Source organism: Scleropages formosus, chromosome 3, assembly GCF_900964775.1.
Source record: "Scleropages formosus chromosome 3, fSclFor1.1, whole genome shotgun sequence".
Lineage (NCBI taxonomy): Eukaryota > Metazoa > Chordata > Actinopteri > Osteoglossiformes > Osteoglossidae > Scleropages > Scleropages formosus.
In genome coordinates, this window is record NC_041808.1 from 8,727,766 (window position 1) to 8,750,008 (window position 22,243).

A 22,243-nucleotide genomic window follows, 5' to 3' on the forward strand; every position below is an offset into this window, starting at 1 on the left:
CCGTGACAAACAGCGAACCTTCTCTCTTGTCGCTTCCATGTCCACTGATTGAATGGGAGCTGGAAGAGAGGAGGTGGTGGAAGAAATACAGATCGGCTGGAGGAGATTTGTTTAAGACATAAACGTCACACTCCATCTGACTGGGGATGAGGATTATACTACACTTGATTGGTGGACAAGGTTCACACTGCAGTTGATTGGGTGACCGTTCTAACAGACTGGAGTTGACTGATGAACAAGATCTCAGTATTTGTCCACTGAATAACCACAAAAAGGCACAGAAATTTAAGTTTAATGTTGAAGAATAAATGCTTTTGTGAGCATCTACTCACTGCTGCCAGTACAGGGTATAAAACCTGTTATGTGTTTGTCTGTGTTTTGGAGCAGCAGGTGGTGTAGTGCTCAGAGTTGTGAACTTGCAATCAGAAGGATTTGAGCTTGAACCCTAACCCCCTGCTGTAGTACCCTAGATAAGGCACTCACCATCAATTGATAGAGTAAAAGGTACCCATCTACATAAATGTGTGAATTACTGCATGTGGCCTAGTGCACAAAATGATGTTGTAAATTGCTTTGGAGAAAAATGTCAGATGAATTAATAACAGTAATGCTACACCTGTTGAAATTACTAGAATTTCCATTGCTCTGATGTAGCTCTGATTAAAGAAAAATTGTTCTTAAAATTCAATAATGAATTTTATTCATGACATCTGAGCCATACCTGCATTTATTTTCAGTCTTTGTTCAAAAATGAATGAGCTGTGTAATAGAGGATGTCTGTGGCCTCTTGCATCTGGAGAAGTATTACTGACCTGAGACCTTCAGGTGGACGAAGAGCTCTAGACTCCCCTGCAAAGTGCTACTGTAGCACCTGTACCTCCCACCATCCTGGATTTTTACCCCACGCAGGAGAAGCGATGCATTCCCACTGGCAATCTGGTTTTCGAACAGAGACGTCCTGTTGTGAAAGTCCAAGTTCTGTTTGGCTAGCTGGTCCTGGCCATAGTAGAAGCTGTGGATCACTGTGTCCCCTCGGTACCAGTGAATCACCTCAGAGCCTGCTGCCGAGAACCGGCAGGGCAGCATACATGCCTTTCCAACAATGCAGTTCACCAGGTTTTCTGTGCCTGAAAGAGGAAGCATTCTTTGCAGTTTCAAATTCCTTTACGCAGCTATCGTGCCAGACTGGAGTTTTGCTGAGAAGCTTTTCCAATATGTTTGTTTGGAGAGCTTACATTTGCAGATATTCATTTACCTGACCTTTCTTCTCTTGGAAAGCACCTGTGTAATGACTGAACCCTTTAACTAGATGGTCTTGCGCAACATTCAAAACCTGCAGTTCCAAAGTCTAGGGTCAAATCACCAGCTTGGAATTCACTCCCAACAATGGTCGCATAATTTACTTTCAGAAGAACTTGAATCTGTTCAGTTTCACTTTGCGTCTCAAACAAGCCAAGCAAATTCAGACTACAAATACACTGACAAATTAGGGATTTTATGCTTGTAATGACAAACACTTGTGTAAGTCTTGTTGTTTAAAGGACAGTATACTTTGGTTGATGAGAGCAGTTTTATCTTTACTGAAAGAAATCTTTTCCCCCATGCTGAGAAAAATTAGGAAAATATACCTAAAATTTGCCATAATTTGCTATAATTTTAAGATACTGAAAATCTGACAAGATGTTGTCAGAGGAGACAACAAAGTTCAGTGTGATCCCTCAGCTTGACAGCTGAGATTTAACTTCAGAATGAATTTCACTGGTTATGTAAACTAAAAATTTGAAATATTTTTAATTATTTGAGAAAGTAACAGTATGAACACAGCATATACTGTATTTTTAATATTTTTAGTAACCTGATTGTTTCAGTTTTAGACACCATTTTTAAATCTTTTCATAAATGAAGAGTTCAATTCATCATCCACCTTATTAATGAGCTGGTCACCAGGTCACCTGCAATATTTTTAAATGAAGAATAGGTAAAGACATGGCTGTGGATCGTACCTCCTGATTGTGCCAAAAATCCGGAGAGCAGGAACACAGCGCTGAACAGCCGTTCCATTCCGTCCCAGTGCGCCGCACACACTGCAGGTGACAGTTGAACCCTGCCCCTTTGAAAGTGAGATCATAGCTTGTCAGCGTTACTAAGCAGTAGTTCACCTGCCCAGGTAAAGCTGCTGGAGAGTGGTGCCCAAACTCACCGCATGGTCACTGGCAGTATTCTTAAAAGATCAACATAGACACACAAACAGACAAGCCTCTGATCACCTGGCTTATGACACAATGAATGAGACAAAGAAAAACTATGATAAAGAATATGAGGGAAAATAATGGAAGGTGTGCTGTTTCTATTTCGCAGCTCAGGAAACTTGGTTGTCGCCCAACAACCACTTCACAATTGAATTACTCATCTGTTTTAGAAGCATCCAGGCTTCTCAGAAGACCTTCCTTCACAGCACAGCCCTGTGCAAAGGCTACCTTTTAGGTTCAGTCATTCCTGATACAGAAGCTGGTCTCCTGAAGACGTTTGGTTTCTGTCAGTTGTGAATGTGTATGAAAAGTAATGCCCTCAGTGCTCCTCCTTCCCTTACAGTTGTTTCCATTTTAAAAGATGAGTGACAATGACAGCTGAATTGAAGGGTGCTGGATCCCTGAAGAATGAGGTTTAAACAGGACAGACTAGTTTAGAAAAATCTCTCAGCATTCCACCATAGGATTGCACAGAGATGTATCACTGGTGAGAACACTTCCTCCTGGGATGTAGATGGATTTTAGATAGAACAATTTCACATGGCATGGCATTTGGACTTTCATGAGAGCTGGCATGCTGCTCCAGGGGTCTGGAGGGGCATGAATCTGTGCTATGGATCTAATGTGGAACTAAGAACCACCGTGCCCCCTCCAAGCCAGCCACACTCACACACACACACACACATTTTCTGAACCGCTTGACCTATATGGGGTCACGGGGAACCGGAGCCTAACCTGGCAATTCAGGGCGTAAGGCTGGAGGGGGAGGGGACACACCCAGGATAGGCTCTCTGTATTAAAAATACTATAGTTGTCACGACCATGCCTTCACCTCAACCAGCAGTACCTGGCTTGCCCAAGTCCTGTTCCCAATCGTTCCTCAGTCCCGTTCCAGATCTCTTTGATAACAACTGCCCACCTTGTCCCTTGACCATGATTCCGAATCCTCACCTCTGTTCAGTTCACCGATCAACTGACCGTTCGCCTGTCCTCAACCGCAAGAACACATCTAGTTCTTTGATTCTGAATAAACAATCCTGCACTTGAGTCCAGCATCCTCTGTGTCCTCCGTTCATCATGACAGTAGTAACATTTCTTATCTCTTTCTATGTCTCTCCCTATTATAAATACTGTAATTACATTTATTATTGTTGTTATCATAATAATATAAGAATTATATCATAACACGGAGGCGCGGTGGCACAGTGGGTTGGACCGGGTCCTGCTCTCAGGTGGGTCTGGGGTTCGAGTCCTGCTTGGGGTGCCTTGCGACGGACTGGCGTTCCGTCCTGGGTGTGTCCCCTCCCCCGCCAGCCTTACGCCCTGTGTTGCCGGGTAGGCTCCGGTTCCCCGCGACCCTGTCTGGGACAAGCGGTTCTGAAAATGTGTGTGTGTGTTGTATTCAAAATGTTTACTGTATCTTTAAGTGTTTTTTTTTATGTTTTTATGCATAGAAAGATACATGATATACTATATACTGTACCAAGACAAACATCTGACTAACTAACATTAGACACAAACCGTACCTAACTGTTCCCACTTTCATAAACATCCGACAGACTTAAGAACAGAACTAGTTCATAATCCAGGTGTGATGTTTTACACCAAGAGCAAATCATTTAGAGTTTTGTAAAATAAAGATTCCTTTCAGGCTGAATGGTGCAAGTTGACAAAGTTGACAGTTGCTGCAGCGTCCAGACGGGAGTCCGACACGGACGTGCGTTGCTATTATGTCCAAACACGGACGAAACGTAAAATGTCCTCACATGCAGGGTGATGTTAAAAGTGCACTGTGCGTACTGTAAGACACTCGGTGGAAGTGAAACAGGAAACACGAGATCAGGAAACACACACAGTGTTTGAACTACGGTGAACAGTGAAACGCTACTCTGTGAGTATGATCGCAACCCCGAGACGTGACGAAATACCGGACTGGAGCACTGGACCAGGACTGGAGAACAAGAGGCAGGAACTGACAGGATGGGCACTCGGGACTGGAACATGAACACCTAAGAAACAGACTGAGGGAACAAGAGACTACTAATCGCCAAGAGAGCACAATAGAACCGCTGATTAAGAATCCGCAAGTGGTTCTGCTCCGCTGGCTGCTTTTATACCTCCGTGTCCTATGAGAGTGTGAGGTGATATGTGAGTGTTACCTAGCGGCACTGAGTGGCGTCGCCTCTGACCAGGAGGGGCAGTGACCTCGTGGGACGTGACAGTACCCCCCCAGGGGTGGCTCCAGCCACAGGACGCTGGCGGGTAGGCAGCCGCCCTGTCATTGCGGAGCGGGCCAATCTGGGTGAGACTTATGGAAGTCTGCTATAAGAGCCGGGTCCAATATGTTCCGTGCTGGTACCCAAGACTGCTCCTCCGGCCCATAGCCCTCCCAGTCAACCAGATAGTACAGCGTACCCCGTCTCTGTTTGGAGTCTAGGAGGGCCCTGACGGAGTAAGCAGGAGAACCGTCCACATCTAACGGTCAAGGTGGAGAGACTGCTGGGCTCTGCAGGGCGGAAACACAGGGGGGCTTGAGGCGCGAAACATGAAACGTGGGACAGATACGATAATGAGAGGGCAACTGAAGGCAGTAAGAAACAGGGTTGATCCTCTTGAGGATCTTGAATGGGCCGATGAAACGGGGGGCGAGCTTCCTCGAGGGCAGATGCAGTTTGAGATCCTGGGTGGACAGCCACACTCTCTGCCCTGGTTGGTACAATACAGTCCTGGGCCTCTTGTCGGCCTTCTCCTTTTGGCTGGACACCGCTTCCTGGAGACGGACATGTGCGGATTCCCACACTGATTCGCTCCTCTTGTACCAGTCATCCACCGCTGGCAACCCACTGGTCTCCATCGTCCACGGGAATAGCGGAGGCTGGTAACCGAGCACACTCTGGAAAGGAGTTAAGTTTGTGGACGAATGGATCAGGGAGTTCTGGGCATACTCTGCCCAGGGGAGGTATCTGCTCCAATCGGCTTGATTCTGATTACAGTAACTCCGCAGGTAACGTCCAATCTCTTGGTTGAGGCGTTCCACTTGCCCATTAGACTGCGGATGATACCCGGAGGAGAGGCTGACTGAGACTCCTAAGGGGGCAAAGAAGGCCTTCCAGACCCCTGAGGTGAACTGGGGTCCCCTGTCAGAGACGATATCCTCTGGCAGGCCATACAGCCGGAAGACATGTTGGAACAACAATTCCGTGGTCTCCAGGGCTGTGGACAGACCTTTCAATGGGATCAGTCGACAGGCTTTGGAAAAGTGATCTATGACCACCAGTATGGTGGTGTTTCCATCAGAACACGGTAGATCAGTAAGGAAGTCCACCGCTATGTGGGACCATGGACGGTTTGGAATTGGGAGTGGTTCAAAAAACCCTGCTGGCAGCTGTCGTGGGACTTTGGCTTGGGCACATGTGGTGCAGGCAAGGACGAAGTCTCTTACGTCCTGTTTCATGGATGGCCACCAGAAGCGTTCAGAGAGGAGCTTCAATGTTCGGTTGACCCCTGGGTGTCCTCTACTGGGACCATCATGGGCCCAGTGTAGGAGCTCGGACCGGATGGTGAACGAGACGTATTCTTTGTCTTGGGGCTGCTCGTTGGGACCGGGTTCTTGAAGTTGGGCCGCTTGGATATTGTCAAATAAAGCCCAACGGATGGGAGCCACAAACTGTGCTGGGGACAAGATGGTGTCTGGTGGGGAGAGCTGAGGCAATACCTTGAACGAGAGGGACAACACATCGGCCTTGCTGTTCTTGGAGCCAGGACGATAGGTCACCATGAACAGAACCTGGTGAAGACCATGGCCAACCGCGCCTGTCTAGAATTGAGCCTCTTTGCCTTCTGCAGATACTCCAGGTTCCGAAGATCAGTCAACACTAGAAACGGGTGAGTAGCCCCCTCTAACCAATGTCTCCACTCTTCCAAGGCCATCTTTATGGCTAAGAGCTCCCTGTTTCCTACATCATAATTCCTTTCAGTACGTGACATTTTGTGTGAAAAATACGCACATGGATAGAGCTTCAGGGGATTTCCCTGGTGCTGTGAGATCACCGCCCCTACCCCTACCTCAGATGCATCAACTTCCACGATAAAGGGCAGTTTGGGGTCAGGGTGCTGCAGGATTGGGGTAGAGGTAAAACGCTTCTTTAGGTCTCCAAAGGCCTGACTAGCCTCAGGGGTCCAGGTCAGGTGCCTAGGTGCTCCTTTTAACAGAGCAGTCAACGGGGCTGCAACGGAACTGAAGCTCCTTATGAAGCGCCTGTAGAAATTCGCAAAACCTAGGAACCGTTGCAGGTCCTTTACTGTCTTTGGCTGGGGCCATGACAGAACTGCCAAGACCTTCTTTGGATCCATCGTAACCCCATTGGGTGTTAGGATGTACCTCAGGAAATCCACAGATTGCACATGGAACTGGCGCTTCTCCCCTTTCATGTACAGCTTATGCGTTGCTAGCTTTTGCAACACCTCCTTGACATGTACAATATGCTCCTCACGGGACCGAGAAAAGATCAGAATATCATCCAGATACACTAACACTGAGCGATTAATCAGCTCTCGGAGTACTTCATTGACAAAAGCCTGGAATATGGAAGGCACATTAGCCAGGCCAAAAGGCATGACCAGATACTCATAATGGCCTAGGGCAGTGCTAAAGGCGGTCTTCCGTTCATTCCCTTCCCTAATCCAAATCAGGTTATATGCGCTCCTAAGGTCCAGTTTCATAAAGATGTTAGCACTGGAAACCTGTTCGAGGGCCGACGTGATAAGAGGCAAGGGGTGCGGGTACTACACAGTAACAGCATTTAGCCCCCGATAATCAATACACGGACGCAAACCCCCGTCTTTTTTCTCAACAAAGAAAAAGCCAGCGGAAGCTGGAGAAGTAGATGGCCGGATTAGTCCGGCTTCTAGTGCCTCCGCTATATAAGCCTCCATTGCCTGATGTTCAGGTTGGGAAAGAGGGTATACCCGTCCCCTAGGGGGTGTGGTGCCAGGCAAAAGATCTATAGCACAATCCCAAGGTCTATGAGGGGGCAAATCTACAGCCTTGTGTTTGCTAAACACTGCCTCTAGGTCTGCGTACTCCCTGGGAATCTGTAGGGGCAGATCTGCATTAGGGCTCTCTATGGATGTGGAGTTACAAGACATCTCCAGATGTTTAGGACACTGCTTTCCCCAAGACAGCAGTTTCCCAGCACTCCAAGAAATAACAGGGTCATGGGTGACTAACCATGAATATCTCAGAACAATGGTATGATCAGGGGACTTAATCAGATAAAACCATATCTGTTCCTTATGGAGAGGCCCTACCTGCAAATTAACGGGTTCTGTGTGCTGCTCTACATGCCCAGACCCGATTGGAGCGCCATCAATAGCTTTAATAGCCCAGGGTTTAGAGCATGGGGCACAGGCCAAGCCCCAGGACGCAGCAATATCACAATCTATGAAATTCCCCGCAGCGCCACTGTCTACCATAGCTTTTGTCTTCTGCCGCTGCAAACCCCAGGATACTGTAACTGGTAATATCAACAGGGAGGTATTGAGAGATACATCACTCACCAGTAAGTCGGTCCATTGGGATTCACGAGGTGGCCGCACTGGACAGGAAACCTGAACGTGATCCGCAGCTCCACAGTAAAAGCACAAGCGTTGCAGAAAATAGCGCCTCCTTTCCTCCTCTGTCAAACGTCCGTTACTGAGTCATATTGCTCCCTGTCTGACGCACTGTTCTTCGAGCCTTACATAGCTGACAGTGTTGCGTGCTTGTGCCGGCTCACTGTCACATAGGGCAGCCACAGGCTCAGCGCGGGGACACGAGAGGGCATCAAGAAGACATGTCTGCTAAAAATGCGTTTGTGAACTGGTCGGATTGGCGCCATGCCCACGGCGAGTGATGAGTCATGTCAACCACTCCAAGCGATCCATTATGCGGTGAGCGACGTTTGCACAAACCCGGAGTTGTTCTTGGTTCGCCTTTGTCAACTCCGCCAGTTCATGCCATTCTGCTGAAGTCATATTAGCAGGCGGCTTCTTCTGTAGCGTCCGGATGGGAGTCCGACATGGACGCGAGTTGCTATTATGTCCAAACACGGACGAAACGTAAAATGTCCTCACATGCAGGGTGATGTTAAAAGTGCACTGTGCGTACTGTAAGACACTCGGTGGAAGTGAAACAGGAAACACGAGATCAGGAAACACACACAGTGTTTGAACTACGGTGAACAGTGAAACGCTACTCTGTGAGTATGATCGCAACCCCGAGACGTGACGAAATACCGGACTGGAGCACTGGACCAGGACTGGAGAACAAGAGGCAGGAACTGACAGGATGGGCACTCGGGACTGGAACATGAACACCTAGGAAACAGACTGAGGGAACAAGAGACTACTAATCGCCAAGAGAGCACAATAGAACCGCTGATTAAGAATCCGCAAGTGGTTCTGCTCCGCTGGCTGCTTTTATACCTCCGTGTCCTATGAGAGTGTGAGGTGATATGTGAGTGTTACCTAGCGGCACTGAGTGGCGTCGCCTCTGACCAGGAGGGGCAGTGACCCCGTGGGACGTGACAGTTGCTTAATTGTCATTGGTTAATTCTTAATTGAAGCGGGAATTTGTTATAGGCTTCACTGGGTCTAACACTGGCTTTTTTGCGCGGGAGCTGCTATTCTTAATGAACTCTTTTATTTGTGCACTCAAAGTGTTCCAGTGCTGTGTTTCCATCAAACCTCCAAAGAACAGTGTATCTTTCTTTTGGACACCACACCAGGGACTGCCTGGACAAATTGTTGATTTAGCTTTAAATAGACTGCTAGCAGATCACTTAAAATTCTGTTCCCCAGTACTATCATTTCCTTTGAAGGATCTATTTTTAGAGTCCATGCTAAATGTTATGAGTGGAATATCTCTCTATATAAAGGTGTACAGTGAATTATTCCTGTGCAGAACCCTGAATGGGCTGAAGAGGAGGGGCACAATGAGTAGGACTCCCTGTTGGAAACCAGTTACAGCCCTGTGGGGTACAGACCCTCCATCACAATGGTTTGTCGCACTGTTAAATTTTCATTGGTTCTCTGTTTATACGGGCATACATTGAAAATTTTTGAATGGATATGAGCACAGACAGGGGTAGAGCTAGGAGTTCTGGGCCCCTTTAAAGAATTTTTGTATTATTCGGTTTGGGCTATTGAGAGCAAGGCTCCAATCTACTACATACAAACATAAATTACATTTTTAATGTCTAGGAAGCAAAATGAATGGCTTAATTCTTAGCTGCCACTAACATGTATTTAATACAGATATAAGAGGAGAATTAAATGACAGCATGAAGTCAAAAATATCCCCTGGTTCTATAATCAGCAAACTTAAAGTGTAGCCTCTCCAGTTTAAGAAGTGACAAAAGTACATTGCTTTTTCTTTTAATTCCTCCCAGTAAAAGTTGTTGCTGAGCATGGTTTACACTTAACACTCTCTCTTTTAACTTCACTGACAGTTCACCAAGAAACACACTGTCAGGCCAGGGGTCGGGAATGAGAGACGGAGTCAGGTGAGGGCTCGTCCTTTTATTGAAAAGGGGTATAGCAAAAGAATGGTCAGAGGTCAGGCGAGGGTCGATCAATCTGCAAACGTGGTCCGAGGAAAAACACAATACTCGTAGTCAATAAGACGGTCCAAAGGTCGCAGCTAAGAAACACACAACAAGGGACAAGGAAGCAAAAGAGTAGAGTGCTGCAGTTTCTCATTGGAGGTTCCGCATGAAGACCTTCCAGGATGCCCTTTTATGCTGTGCTCCCTTGATTGACCGCAGGTGTCGCTAAATGGCCGGTGGATGAGAACGTGACATATACTGTATATCTGGAGAATATTATGGGACCTAACAATGAACACTGAGAGACATTACATGTATCTAATATATTTGATGAGGGTATGTAGTCAGATGGAATGTATAGATTTCACTGGTCAACCCAAAGCGATTTGAGAGGCAAGACATAAAGTATTTAAGGACAGTCTGAGACAGAACAACATAAGCTTTAAGTCTTCTAATCAGTATTGATTGGTCAAATCCAGCATGAAGGTCTAAAAGCATTACAATTATAGTATTTGCTGCAATCTCAGGTTGCAAGGCAAGGAACATCTTTGATAGGATACGTTTATTCATTTTCCTGACAATTTTCTCCAAAGCAACTTACAGTGTTAAGCTACCTAAAATTATTTATACGGCTCAGTAATTTTACTAGAGCAATTTAGGGAAAGTACCCTGCACAAGGGTACCACAGCTTGAGGTGGGATTTGAACCTGTCGGTCTAAAGGCAGCAGTTTTAACCACTACACTACCAGCTGTCCCTCCAGTTCATCTGTAGAGTATTTAAAACTTGTTGCACATTATACATTACACTTTTAATTGCATTTTCTGTGGCAAAGTGACTTTGAGAAAACATTGATTCACTCAAAGTACCACCTAGCCAAAGAAATATAATGAGTCTTTTTTTTCATTCTAAGACAACACTTTCCACTAGATACATCTCCCACAATACATAGCAACCAAACCTGTGATAAGAACAGTTATTGTGAGCAATTTGTGCTTCCAGGTACATGTCTATCATGGTGGGAGACCAATTCGACAGACTCAGTCGCAAGTGCTGTGTGATTGGAGACTAGCAAGGGTCAGGTGATCTGCAAACGTTGTCCTGGAAGAAACACAAAGCCATGGTTGCTGTATCTTTATTTTAGGCTGAAGAATTCTTGGGGACAAGGGTATCAGGAGTGTTGGTAAAGTCTAAAAGTGGCTTCACTATTGGCAGAAGGGGTTTACATATGGGAGTCATGGTAACTCTGTGTTTGTCAGTTATAACAATGACAGGTGACAAGGCCCGTGTGTTGTTTATGCAGTATGTTGTTGCATCAATGTTTGTACAGACGCTCCTCACTTAATGACCGAGTTCCGTTCCTACGACTAGGTCGTTAAACAAATTGGTCGATAAGCGAGAAGCCGCCCCTTACCGATATTTCAAGCATACTGTATTGGTAGTGTGTGCTTACTAACCTGCTTCAATGCACAGGGGTTCTTGGAGCGATAGATGAGGAAAGGCTTTAACTTGAACCCAGTGACATTTCCTCCCAACAACAATGTGACCCTGTCCTTAAAAGTCTTGAAACCGGGCATTGTTTTAGCTTCTTTGTGTATGTAGGACCTTTCGGGCATTTTCTTCCAAAACACTCCGGTTTCATCCACATTGAAGATCTGTTCCAGATGGTAGCTGCCTTTCTCGATGATTTCATCAAATTGGTCAACAAATTTTTCCGCTGCTTCTACGTCCACACTTGCCGCCTCATTGCTGATACTCCGATTTTGCAGGTTGAATCTTCTTTCTGCTGCCTAGTTATTCTGGCTTTAAATCCTGTCAATGCTTTCACTGCCTCTTTCACTCTATCTTTATCCTTCATACAATGGGGTACACAATAAAGTACAAATTTATAGACAAAATATGTAGTCTTGGAGATTGCGAACACTAGTGTAGTGAATACTGACCGACTGTGGGAACAAGACTGAGACTGAGAAAGGGTGATGTGAGATGAGATTCTTGACGCTGAGATGCTGCGCTACCATTTCCACAGCCAAAGTTCTCATACAACGTACAATACAGACTGGTTGGAGAGCTGGTCGTAAGTCCGCACGGTCGTTAAACAGGTAGGTTGTTAAGTGAGGAGTTTCTGTATATCTGTGTATATGTGGGTTTGTGCCACACTAAACCATTTTGTCATGGTGAACAGAGGACACGGAGGAGGCTGGACCCAAGTGCAGGATTGTTTATTCGCTATCCAAGACTAGACTTGTTCTCATGGTCTGGGACGGGAAAATGGTTGGTCGATCAGCAAACTGAACAGAGGTGACGATCTGAAGTCGTGGTTGAGGATGATGTGGGCAGTCGTTTCCAAAGAGATGTGGAGTGGGAAAGGGAAATCGTGGGGAACAGGACATGGGGTAAGCAAGCGAGGTAGGTTTGAGAGCACAGACGGGATAGTTGTCTCAAGTGAGATTCCGCAACTGTGAAGTGGTTGAGTGGTGTGTTTTGTAAGCAGGTGCTCCGACTGACATCAGGTACTGCTGGTTGAAGTGCGGGCATGATCATGACACATTTCCATAATCGGTTCGATATCCTCTGTGTTTTAGCAAAGTCACATTTCCATATATTTCAGGAGGTAGTCAATTCAGATAGAAAGGGATTGTTTCACCTGTCATGGCGGTTACTCAGTACAGATACAAAAATGTTGACTGGTAACTTGATGAAATAAACACCAAGCGGGGAGCACAAATTAAAGAAATGGGAACAGAGGAAGTGAGTTCTGTAAAAACAATACTTTATTCTTGTCCAATTTATGCAGAAGCAGTATGGGTTCTACTACAGTACACTTTGTAAACATACAGAAATTGTTCAGTAGGGTGAAGTTGCACTTTTACTGATCATGTCAATCCAGGGAATCTCATTAACTCCCAAAGGCAGCAGCTGGCTTCTTGCTCCATGGCGAGTGGGTCTGTGTCCCACCAGGGTGGGTTCCCTGTTCTTCCTGAGGAGGGGGGATGTGTGGACTTGCACAATGGGTATTTGTCCCCAAGCTTTCCTGAGCAAACTCTCTTCACCACGGCCTATGGCTGGCTGTTGTCAGGGTCTGCAGATGCTGTGGCCTGTTCTGGTTTGGTTGTAGTGAGGAAAGAAGAAGAAACCATCAAGCGAGAGAACACACCCTGCTGAGATATTTAAGACCAAAGTGTGAATGAAGCATTCCCACCTGTCTCCATGGTCTGCATCTGTGTGGTTCCACCTGCTTCAGAGTGATCAGCTGGTTCAGACATTAGTCTCCAAGAGTAAAAGACACCTGGGTACACAAGCAACATTCACAGTTTATTACATTCACACTCAGTGCTGGTGTGATGGAGACAGTTTCATACAAAACCTAAGATGCAAAATTTGACCAAAGTCCACACTCAGTGGCCACTTTATTAGATACATCTGCTTAGCACAAACAGCCCACTCTTCCAAACAACAAAACTGGAAGATTACAAAGTGGAAACATCACCTGGCTGAACAAATTCTGTTGTAACATGATGATGGTAGGGTCTGAATTTGGTGTCAGGAGCAAGAATACTTGATCCATTATTGCCTAGTGTCAAAGGTACAGGCTTGTGGTTGTGGTGGGTAACATTTTCTTGACACAAATAGGGCTACTTATAGGAAATTGATCATCTTTTGAATACCACGGAGTGCATCCCTTCATGACCAGTCTATTGTTTTTCAAACAGATGCTTCCAGTAGGGTAATGCACCTCAAATGTCTCAAATCATGTATGAAGGTGGTTTCAGGGAAATTACATTTATTTCATTTAGCTGATGCTTTTATCCAAGGGTTACAATTATTTACCTATTTATACAGCTGGGTAATTTTAATGGACCGAATTAGGGTAAGTACCTTGTTCAAAGGTACAGCCAGAGGTGGGGATTGAATCTGCAACCTTTGGATCAAAAGGCAGCAGCTCTAACGACTATGCTACCAGCTGTCCCCACCAAGTTACGAGTGAGTTCAGTTTACTCCACAGGTCTACACAGATCCCAGCTCTCAACCTATTGCAGCACTTTGGGATGAGGAGGAATGAGTCTGTAGCATAAATGTTTGGCTGAAAAATCTTCAGCGACTGTGCGATGTTACTGAGTCAGCAAGGATCGAAAGGCTGTTACCAGCACCTTGCTGAATCCATCTGTTGAAAAATTCAGGCTATTCTGGAAGCAAAAATGGGACCTAGTTGTTATTGGGTAGGTATACCTAAAAAGTGGCCAAACAATGTCTAGTGTACATGGTTAAACTCGTCTGTAAAAAGATGAAAAAACTAAAAAAACACAGTTTGAACTGGTAAAAAGTTAATCTAACCAAAGAGAATTTTGTGAACTACAATAAATTACATTACATTTACATTTATTTATTTAGAAGAGGGGGGCACGGTGGCATAGTGGGTTGGACCAGGTCCTGCTCTGCGGTGGGTCAAGTCCCGCTTGGGGTGCCTTACGATGGACTGGCGTCCCGTCCTGGGTGTGTCCCCTCCCCCTCCGGCCTTACGCCCTGTGTTGCCGGGTAGGCTCCGGTTCCCTGCGACCCCGTATGGGACAAGCGGTTCTGAAAATGTGTGTGTGTGTGTGTGTGTGTGTGTGTGTGTGTATTTAGAAGAGGCTTTTCTCCAAAGCGACCTCCAATGAACTCTATGTAGTGTTATCACCTACACACCTTATTCACCAAGGTGACTTAGAATGTACAGCAGCAACAAAAACCCATCTGGGGTTCATCAAACTAGAAATTTTTTATAATGACCCCATCTAACTGATAATTTTGTTCAAAGCAACTTAAAATATTAATCAGCTTTGCACTCACCCTTATTATTCAAGCCTAACCTTGTAAATCGTCTTGGAGAAAAGTGTCAGATAAAAATCATTCATGATAAATGTGGAGATTGAGGAAAACCTGTAGTTTGACCAGATGCGCACAAAATTTTGCACTCAACTGTAAGACGAGGAAATGAGTGAGCTGATGTAAATGCATAAATGTATGTGTTGATTTAGGACAACCTTTTTGCTTAAACCTGCCTCAAGAGCACCATCTGCACTAAAACATGAGCAGTACACTCATCGGTCTCATCCAGGATGGCGACGAGTCTGCTTACAGACAGGAGGTTAAAGAGCTGTCTGGTGCAGTCATAACAACCTGGAGCTGAACATGCTCAAAACGGTTGAGATTATTGTGATGATTTTTTTATCTTTTATTAGCCCACTTCACTTTTATTATCTGTGTCCTGTCACTGTCATTCTGTGTGTGCTGTGGAAGTTTCTGTCACCAAGACGAATTCCTTGTATGTGTAAACATACTTGGCAATAAAGCTCATTCATTCATTCATTCATTACAGCACCTGCAGAGTTAGGATCAGGGCCATGATCATATCAACATCTGGGAGACAGTCAGTGAGTGCTGCCCGTGTAGTGATGGAGTTTGCCTACATCGTCGGTACGAGCATGCTGGGGTAAGTTTCCTTACCTTTCTGTTTAGCGTAAACCAATAGAGCAATGCCTAGCAGGAACAAGGCGATGACCACGAGAGTGATGATCCATATTCGAGCGTAGCTTGTAGCTATATAGGATAAGACAAGTGTTACATATAGGAGGGACAGTAAAGTTTGCTGCATTGATATACTTTGTATTGGCTGTGTTAAAGATGATTATGGTAAACACTTCACTGGTACACAAGTGTTATTTTCCTTGCAGGCAATAAAGGTACATATTCCATTCATACCTTTTGCTGTACTTATAATACTGATGCTAGTGAGGACTGTGTGTGTGCTCTGGGTGGCTGAGAAGGTACAGGTGTAGGTCCCTGCATTCTCTTGATTCATCAGGTTCCAGAGCCGCAGAGATCCGTTTCCTGACCTGGCCTGGGTTTTGTCTACCCGGGCCTGGTGAGACCAGTCATTGTTCATCTCTTTAGTGCCGCTGCTGTAGGTGAGGATGGTGGAAGGCTGCTGATCTCTCATGAAAGTCCAGGTGAGTGTGAAGTTGGTCATATCCCGAGGAGCAAAGCAGGGGATGGTCAGCGCCTGGCCCACTGTCCCTGTCATGTCTTCTGATAAACAGTGTAAGAATATGCAGAGAAGGAGGGTCACTATGGTACTCAGGTGAGTAGGAAGGTCACCTGTTTATGGGCACCTGGTAACCCTGAAAACCTTGTCTCTCTGACACACAGGTGCATAGGCATTGTACTGTACCTTTCTTCCTAAGAGAGGCCTTCCAGGTCTGGGTGCCATAGGATGCATTCACAGTGCAGATGTAGGTGTAATTTGCCGAACTCCCCACCATGGTCAGAGAACTTCGTACGGAGTAGAGGCCACTTCGATCAGCCGCCATGCGTGTGATTGGCCTTAGTGCCTGTAGTGGCAGGGGGGGCTCTGTAGACCACTGCAGATGTGGGGCCGGGTAGATGCCCTGGGATGAACAGTTAAGCTGTTGGATTTCAGGCTGGGCAATCTTGAGGGAAAGGAACTGCATGGGGGCTGCAATGGCAAGAAATGTGTAGGTAGAAGATCAGGGTATGGGTTCATCCAGCACATTTCATGGTTCTTTGTGGTTTGTCTAGAGTGAACACTATGCTGGACCTTTAGCTGGACTCACCCTCCACCCTTAGTAGAACGAAAGACTCTTGGTTTGTCACAGTGCTGTTGACATGACACCTGTACTTCCCCCGATCCTGGAAGGTACAGTGATTGAGTAGAAGCGAAGCGTTGCCACTGGCGACCTTTTCCTCAAAGAGGGACACGCGTTCACCATGCTGTAGCTGGCTGCTGTGATTGGAGGAACTGAGGAGCAGCACTTCTTGTCTGTACCAGCTGATGATGTCTCTAGCGCTGGGCTGGAAGCGGCAAGGCAGTACGCAGTTCCCAGATATAAGACACGTAGTTACATGAACCTCTGTAGGGGGCAACAGACGCATGTCAACTGAATGCTTCTAGGGTCATCTATATTTGACTGTAGACCTCATCTTTGTGTGTGAAATATCCAAACAGTTCTTGGTTTATCTCATGAAACATTTCCAGTGCTAATAACAAGTGAAAGGAGCCTTCACTTCTAGCTTTAAACACTCCTTAGTGGATTTCACCGGCTATCGTTTATTTTTGACCTGTCTGAGTCTAGCGCTGAATTTTGTCATATCTTCAAGGACAACCTAGTTCATTCAAATTTAAAAAGTGGCGGTACAACTGAGAAAAATGTGTTTGTATAACATGAATAAGTTAAAAATAGTTTTTTCTCATTGTCAGAGTTGGATTTTATGAGTTACTTTTGAGCAGACTTATTGTTTAAGTTCAAAAACCTTTAAGTTACTCCCTTACCACCTACTACTTTCTATGTACCTGTTTCTCTGTTTATTTTCCACTGGAATTTTTGCACTATGACATGATATGGCTGTATCAGACAAACAAACCGTGTTCAGTAATAATCCCCGTATATCTTAGACCTCTATCTGTTAGAGCCTGAGCTGTACATCATTTTAGAGAAATGTATCTGCCAAACTATAAAGCAACTATAATTTGCTCATATTTCAAGTGTTAATTTTTCTTATTTTACATGCTAACGTTTATTTTTCTACTTCGTTTTCTGTTTGTTATTTTATGTGCAGATTGATGTACATACATATTGTACTTGTGTATGTATGTACAGTATATTGTGCATTATGTACTGCTACAGCTGAGCTGAATTTCCCACTGGGGTTTGTAATGTTTAATTCATTCATTCAATCATATAGACAGTGCTAGTACTCGAATGGAATTGTGAAAGCTTGTTCAGGTTAAAACACTGGTTTAAAAAATTCAATCAAAAATTAAATTCATAAAACTCATTTAAATATAATTGAATATCATTATCTGGAATGATTCTGAATGGGTCATTAATCTTACAGAAGAGTGGTAATTAAACATTAAGAGAAGAAAGTTGGCAAAGATATTTTAATATTTATTCATGTGTTAAAACACCAACTAATATGATAATTTGGTGGATCTGGTGCTGAATACATGAATACATGCACACATACAAACAGACTGAAAAATGAAATAAGTGACCAAATGATAATATCTTGTAATATCACAGTAATGGTTAGATACATCAGAAGTTGTATATTTTGGAAGATAAATTTATTTCATTTTGGTGGGGTTATATATTCAGGGTTATATATATATATGTTATATATTCAGCTACAATAGTGCTGAAGCAATGGAGTATTAATCCTGTGAACTTAGATTAAGTTTGATGCTTTGCTATCAGAACCGTTTGCGTATGATTAAAAAATTTACTGAATCATATTGCAAGACGATGGTGCTTAATTTAAACATTTTATTTTTTGCCACAGTTTTCAAGCAGAATTGTGCGGACATTTAATGACTCTGCACCTTGATATCCCTGATATGAGCTGCTGTCACTTGAAAGTAGTGACGAAAAGTACACTTCTGCATATGTTAGATAGTAGTTAGATGATGTCTCCATTAGGTATGTCTAGATGCATAAATCCGTGCGTGCATACACAGACACACAGACATTCCCGTACACCCTTACTCATCAGCGTTCATAAAATAGGATGAGAGACACTGCGGTGGATTGTGTGTGTGGAGTCTATGGCTTTTCCACACGTTCAACACACTGTGAGGAACAGGTGCAAAGTGCTCCTAGTTCTTGCTCAGGAATTTCCTGAAAATAACCCTACATTCTTTCAATTTCTGCATGCACAGACTCGTGCCTGCCCCAAGCACACACATATATGGAAATGCACACAGATATCCACACATAAACTCACAAAGGCAGATATAGGGAAAGGACCTACCTGATACCATATCCTACAGGAACTATAACGTGTTTAACTGTCTTTTAAACTACCTGTCTGTCTCGGACTAAAATGCAGAAGGTGTCCCCTTCTGCGCTGCTCAGTGTGGGAGCGACACACTTACTTCACCTTCACACCCATTAGTTGCGTTGGTTTAAGATAATGTACTGCAAATTTATCAGATGAGGCCTTTGCAGCAATGCAGGGATGTGTGGGTCACACTGTCTCAGCTCAGATTGTTTTTAATGTTGGTGCAGAGATTATTAAATGATTCAATTACAACAAAATTGCCTGGTTGTTCAAGCAGGAGACATGGTTCGGTCAGTGGAGAACACCCAAGTCTGTTGTAACCAGACACTCCTTGAGCTGCGCTGCCCTTTCATGTGGAATGCCCCTCGACTTGCACTGCCCTTGTGTTACCTCTGTTGTCCTGCTTTGGGAGATGGTGCAGGCTGAATGGCAGGTACGATAAGACCCAGCTTGCTGAGGCTCTGATACCAACACTGTCCACCAACTCTGAGCACTGGGTCTGCACAGCTCTCTCACACCTCCCATGGTGCGTCTGCTGAAAGAAAGCAGCTACAGGATGTAGCAGAGGCCTACGAGCTGCCAAATGCTGCGAAAAGCACAAATTTCTTAACCCATTTTTCTCAGGTGGTTTCTACACCGCGAGCCGTGCTGCCTCTGCCACGTCTGGTACACAAACAGTTAATAAGAGCCTGACACATCTGAGTAACAGAAGTTCTCACCAAAGAAAGAGGAAAGGACAAGCGAGGAGCACGATTACGAGAGAAATTACTTAGTACTTTGTTAGCCTGAGGAAAGAGAAGTGGTCAATAAAGCATCTCCTCTGTGCACCAGGACACCAAAGGAAAGGAAGCAGCCCACGTATGCCCAACGTCGGTGTGGGTGTCAACACGCCGCTCCCTGAGGAACACAGGCCAGCTCAAACATGCACTTGTACGTGCCATTCTCATCAGACAGCGTCTCGTCCAAACATGTGGGAGACACGGTACATGCAGGAATAGCGGCTGCATTTTATGACAAATTTCACCCTCTGTGGCAGGAAGATCTGTTCTGGTGGAGATCCAAAGCCACGTGTTTTAACTCGTTCACTGGCGACCATCTTCGTGTTAAAAATATTTATCACAAGCAGCAAACTACGTTCCCTTACATGCAAATTATAAAAGGCACAAGAATAAGGGCAGGTGTGAAGCTTGCTGTATGTAGGCCCAGCTAACCGGGAGGATCATCTGGCTGTTGTCTGCCAAACAGACCCAACTTCTTTCTCACACATTTGACAGGCTGGAAGCTGGAGTTTAAAAATAGTTGGCTTTTGAGTTCACTGCTTAACCCAACTCTACGTCCACACGTCGCTCTGAAGAACTTTGCAGGCGAGACAAGTGTTGCTCCTACCTGGGTTCTTCTTGGCTTCAACAAGTACTGAGATCCCCAGCAGGGTGTAGAGCCACACCTGAGTGCCAACCATCTCTTCTTCTCAGACTCACACCCTGGATCCTTGAGCTGAGAGACGGCGATGAGTTCTGAGAAGCACAGCCTGCTGCGAGGAGGCTTCTGGAACTTGTCCCAGACTCTACGTCCTCACCCGTCCAGCACTGTCCAGACCAGCCCACCTCAAGTAGGTTCAGTGATGTTCGAAGGATTCCAGATGGTGGTGTCACTGGTGACCTTCACTGACACTGCTCACCCCCAGCAGACAGACACAGTCTCATCCATGACAGAAAGCACTTTCCATCTTCTGTGTGTCTCAGCATGCAGCTGCGCCACACAGCTGGATGTGAGGACAGGAACAGTGTGCTACACCTGCTAACCTCAAGGCCAGCCCCTTGCAGGCGAGCTCTCAGCAGGTCATGAGCTCTCAGTATATAAAATGGAAAGTGGAGAAGAGCTGATGGGGAGACTGAGTGCTCTGAGAGCTGCGGAGGGTGGACGAAAAGGGGCTGGCGGGGGGTGGAGACAGAGCCACGCCCCCTCCATCGTAGGCCTGGAGGAACAGGCCACTCTGCACAACTTTTCCTCTCTCTCCTGCCTCTGTTGCAGTTCTGTTCATAATGAAATTTCATTGCATGACAGTTAACACCCATATTTATTTTACACAGCAGTAATGACAAAGTGTGGTATTATAATTAACTTTGTTTCTTGAACTTGTTTGTTTTGACTCCTTTGGCCATGCCAGCTTGCAGTGTTAGATGGTCTTTACCACAACATACCCTTTTATACCACTGCACATTCTTACTGTGTGAAACTAGAGTAAATACCTTGATTGAGGGTACAACAGCTTGAGTGAAGACTCCAACCCAGGACCTTGTAAATGTAAGGGCAACAGCCCTAACCGCTCTACTACCCGCTGATAAACGGCTAAACGCTGGCAGAAATGGCATCAGTTCATCATGCTGTTTATATGAATCCCGCATTCCGTGCCTGAGTTGCAGATTTGCTAACTATTTTTGTCTGTTTCTGATTTCATTTTGCATCTGTTTCAGTTTTTCTCAGCCCTCCTCCCATTTATGGTGTGGTTCGTGCCATGGCGGATCTGATCTGGGACACAATTCTGTGTAACTGGTTTCACATGCAGGGCCGCGGGTCTGTGTCAGCGGCTGTGTAATGTGCGTCGTGTATTGTGTAATGTGTCATGGGTATCACACTTCCAACACGTTCCCAGCTGAGGACCTGGATGGGCATCTGCAGTGGAAAGTCCTCTCTGATCTGTCATTAACAGTGTGCAGACGTCCTGGAGCATTACATTCTGCTTCCATCTGTCGCGCAGTCACAGCTGCTCACCTAGGGGGGGCTGCCCACCATGCCTCGCGACCAAGCTCACCATGTCTGCGCCCACTTCCGCCGTAGCTCAGGGGTGCAGATGTCCACCCAGCAGCTCTGAACCCAGAGCCCTAAAGTGACCAAAGTGACTGGTTGAACTGAGGGAAGGAAGTGATGGATCAGGAAAGAGTCCAGCAGGACGAATAGATGTGTGGGACTTTTTACCCTTTGGTTCTGTTCTCAGTAAATCATAAATTACTCAGCAAATCTTGACTAAACTAAAAAATAGATAAATTTGTTCCAACCTTATATAAGATATTTTACATGCACATTGAGTTATTTAATTTTTTAGTCTATGTGCATGACTGCCTGTATTTATGTGTGTGTGTGTGTGTGTGTGTGTGTGTGTGTGTGTGTGTGTGTGTGTCTGTGTCTGTGTCTGTGTCTGTTACTGATCTTATTTTAGGTTCTAGACCAGATGGAGTAATCGTCAGTTCTATAGTGGTGAGTGTCACATCCCACGGGGTCACTGCCCCTCCTGGTCAGAGGCGGCGCCACTCAGTGCCGCTAGCTAACGCTCACCTATCACCTCACAGGCTCGTAGGACATGGAGGTATAAAAGGAGCCAGCGGAGCAGAACTAGTCGCGGATTCTTAATCAGCAGTTCTCTTGTGCTTCGTTGGCGATTGGTAGTCTCTTGTTCCCTCAGTTTGTTTTCTAGGTGTGCATGTTCCAGTCCCGAGTGCCCGTCCCGTCAGTTCCTGCCTCTTGTTCTTCAGTCCTGGTCCATCGTTCCTGTCCGGTATTTCGTCACGTCT

The 22,243-nt window shown here is 45.4% G+C and overlaps 1 protein-coding gene across 2 annotated transcripts; it reads right to left on the reverse strand.

The window, feature by feature from the left end:
• Positions 1-12,621: 12,621 nt before the first annotated feature.
• LOC108923838 (CD276 antigen-like) lies at positions 12,622-20,552 on the reverse strand. 2 transcript variants are annotated; one of them, XM_018734840.1, is made up of 7 exons: positions 20,061-20,552; positions 16,448-16,744; positions 16,045-16,329; positions 15,576-15,899; positions 15,321-15,413; positions 13,036-13,122; positions 12,622-12,936 (listed from the first exon to the last, which is right to left on the reverse strand). In XM_018734840.1, the coding sequence occupies exons 1-7, from the start codon at positions 20,131-20,133 to the stop codon at positions 12,893-12,895; spliced, it is 1,203 nt and encodes a 400-aa protein (XP_018590356.1). In that variant the 5' UTR covers positions 20,134-20,552; the 3' UTR covers positions 12,622-12,892. The 2 variants fall into 2 exon arrangements, with proteins under 2 accessions (XP_018590356.1, XP_018590355.1); XM_018734839.1 differs by having other exon boundaries at positions 15,576-15,902.
• Between the last annotated feature and the right edge of the window lie 1,691 nt (positions 20,553-22,243).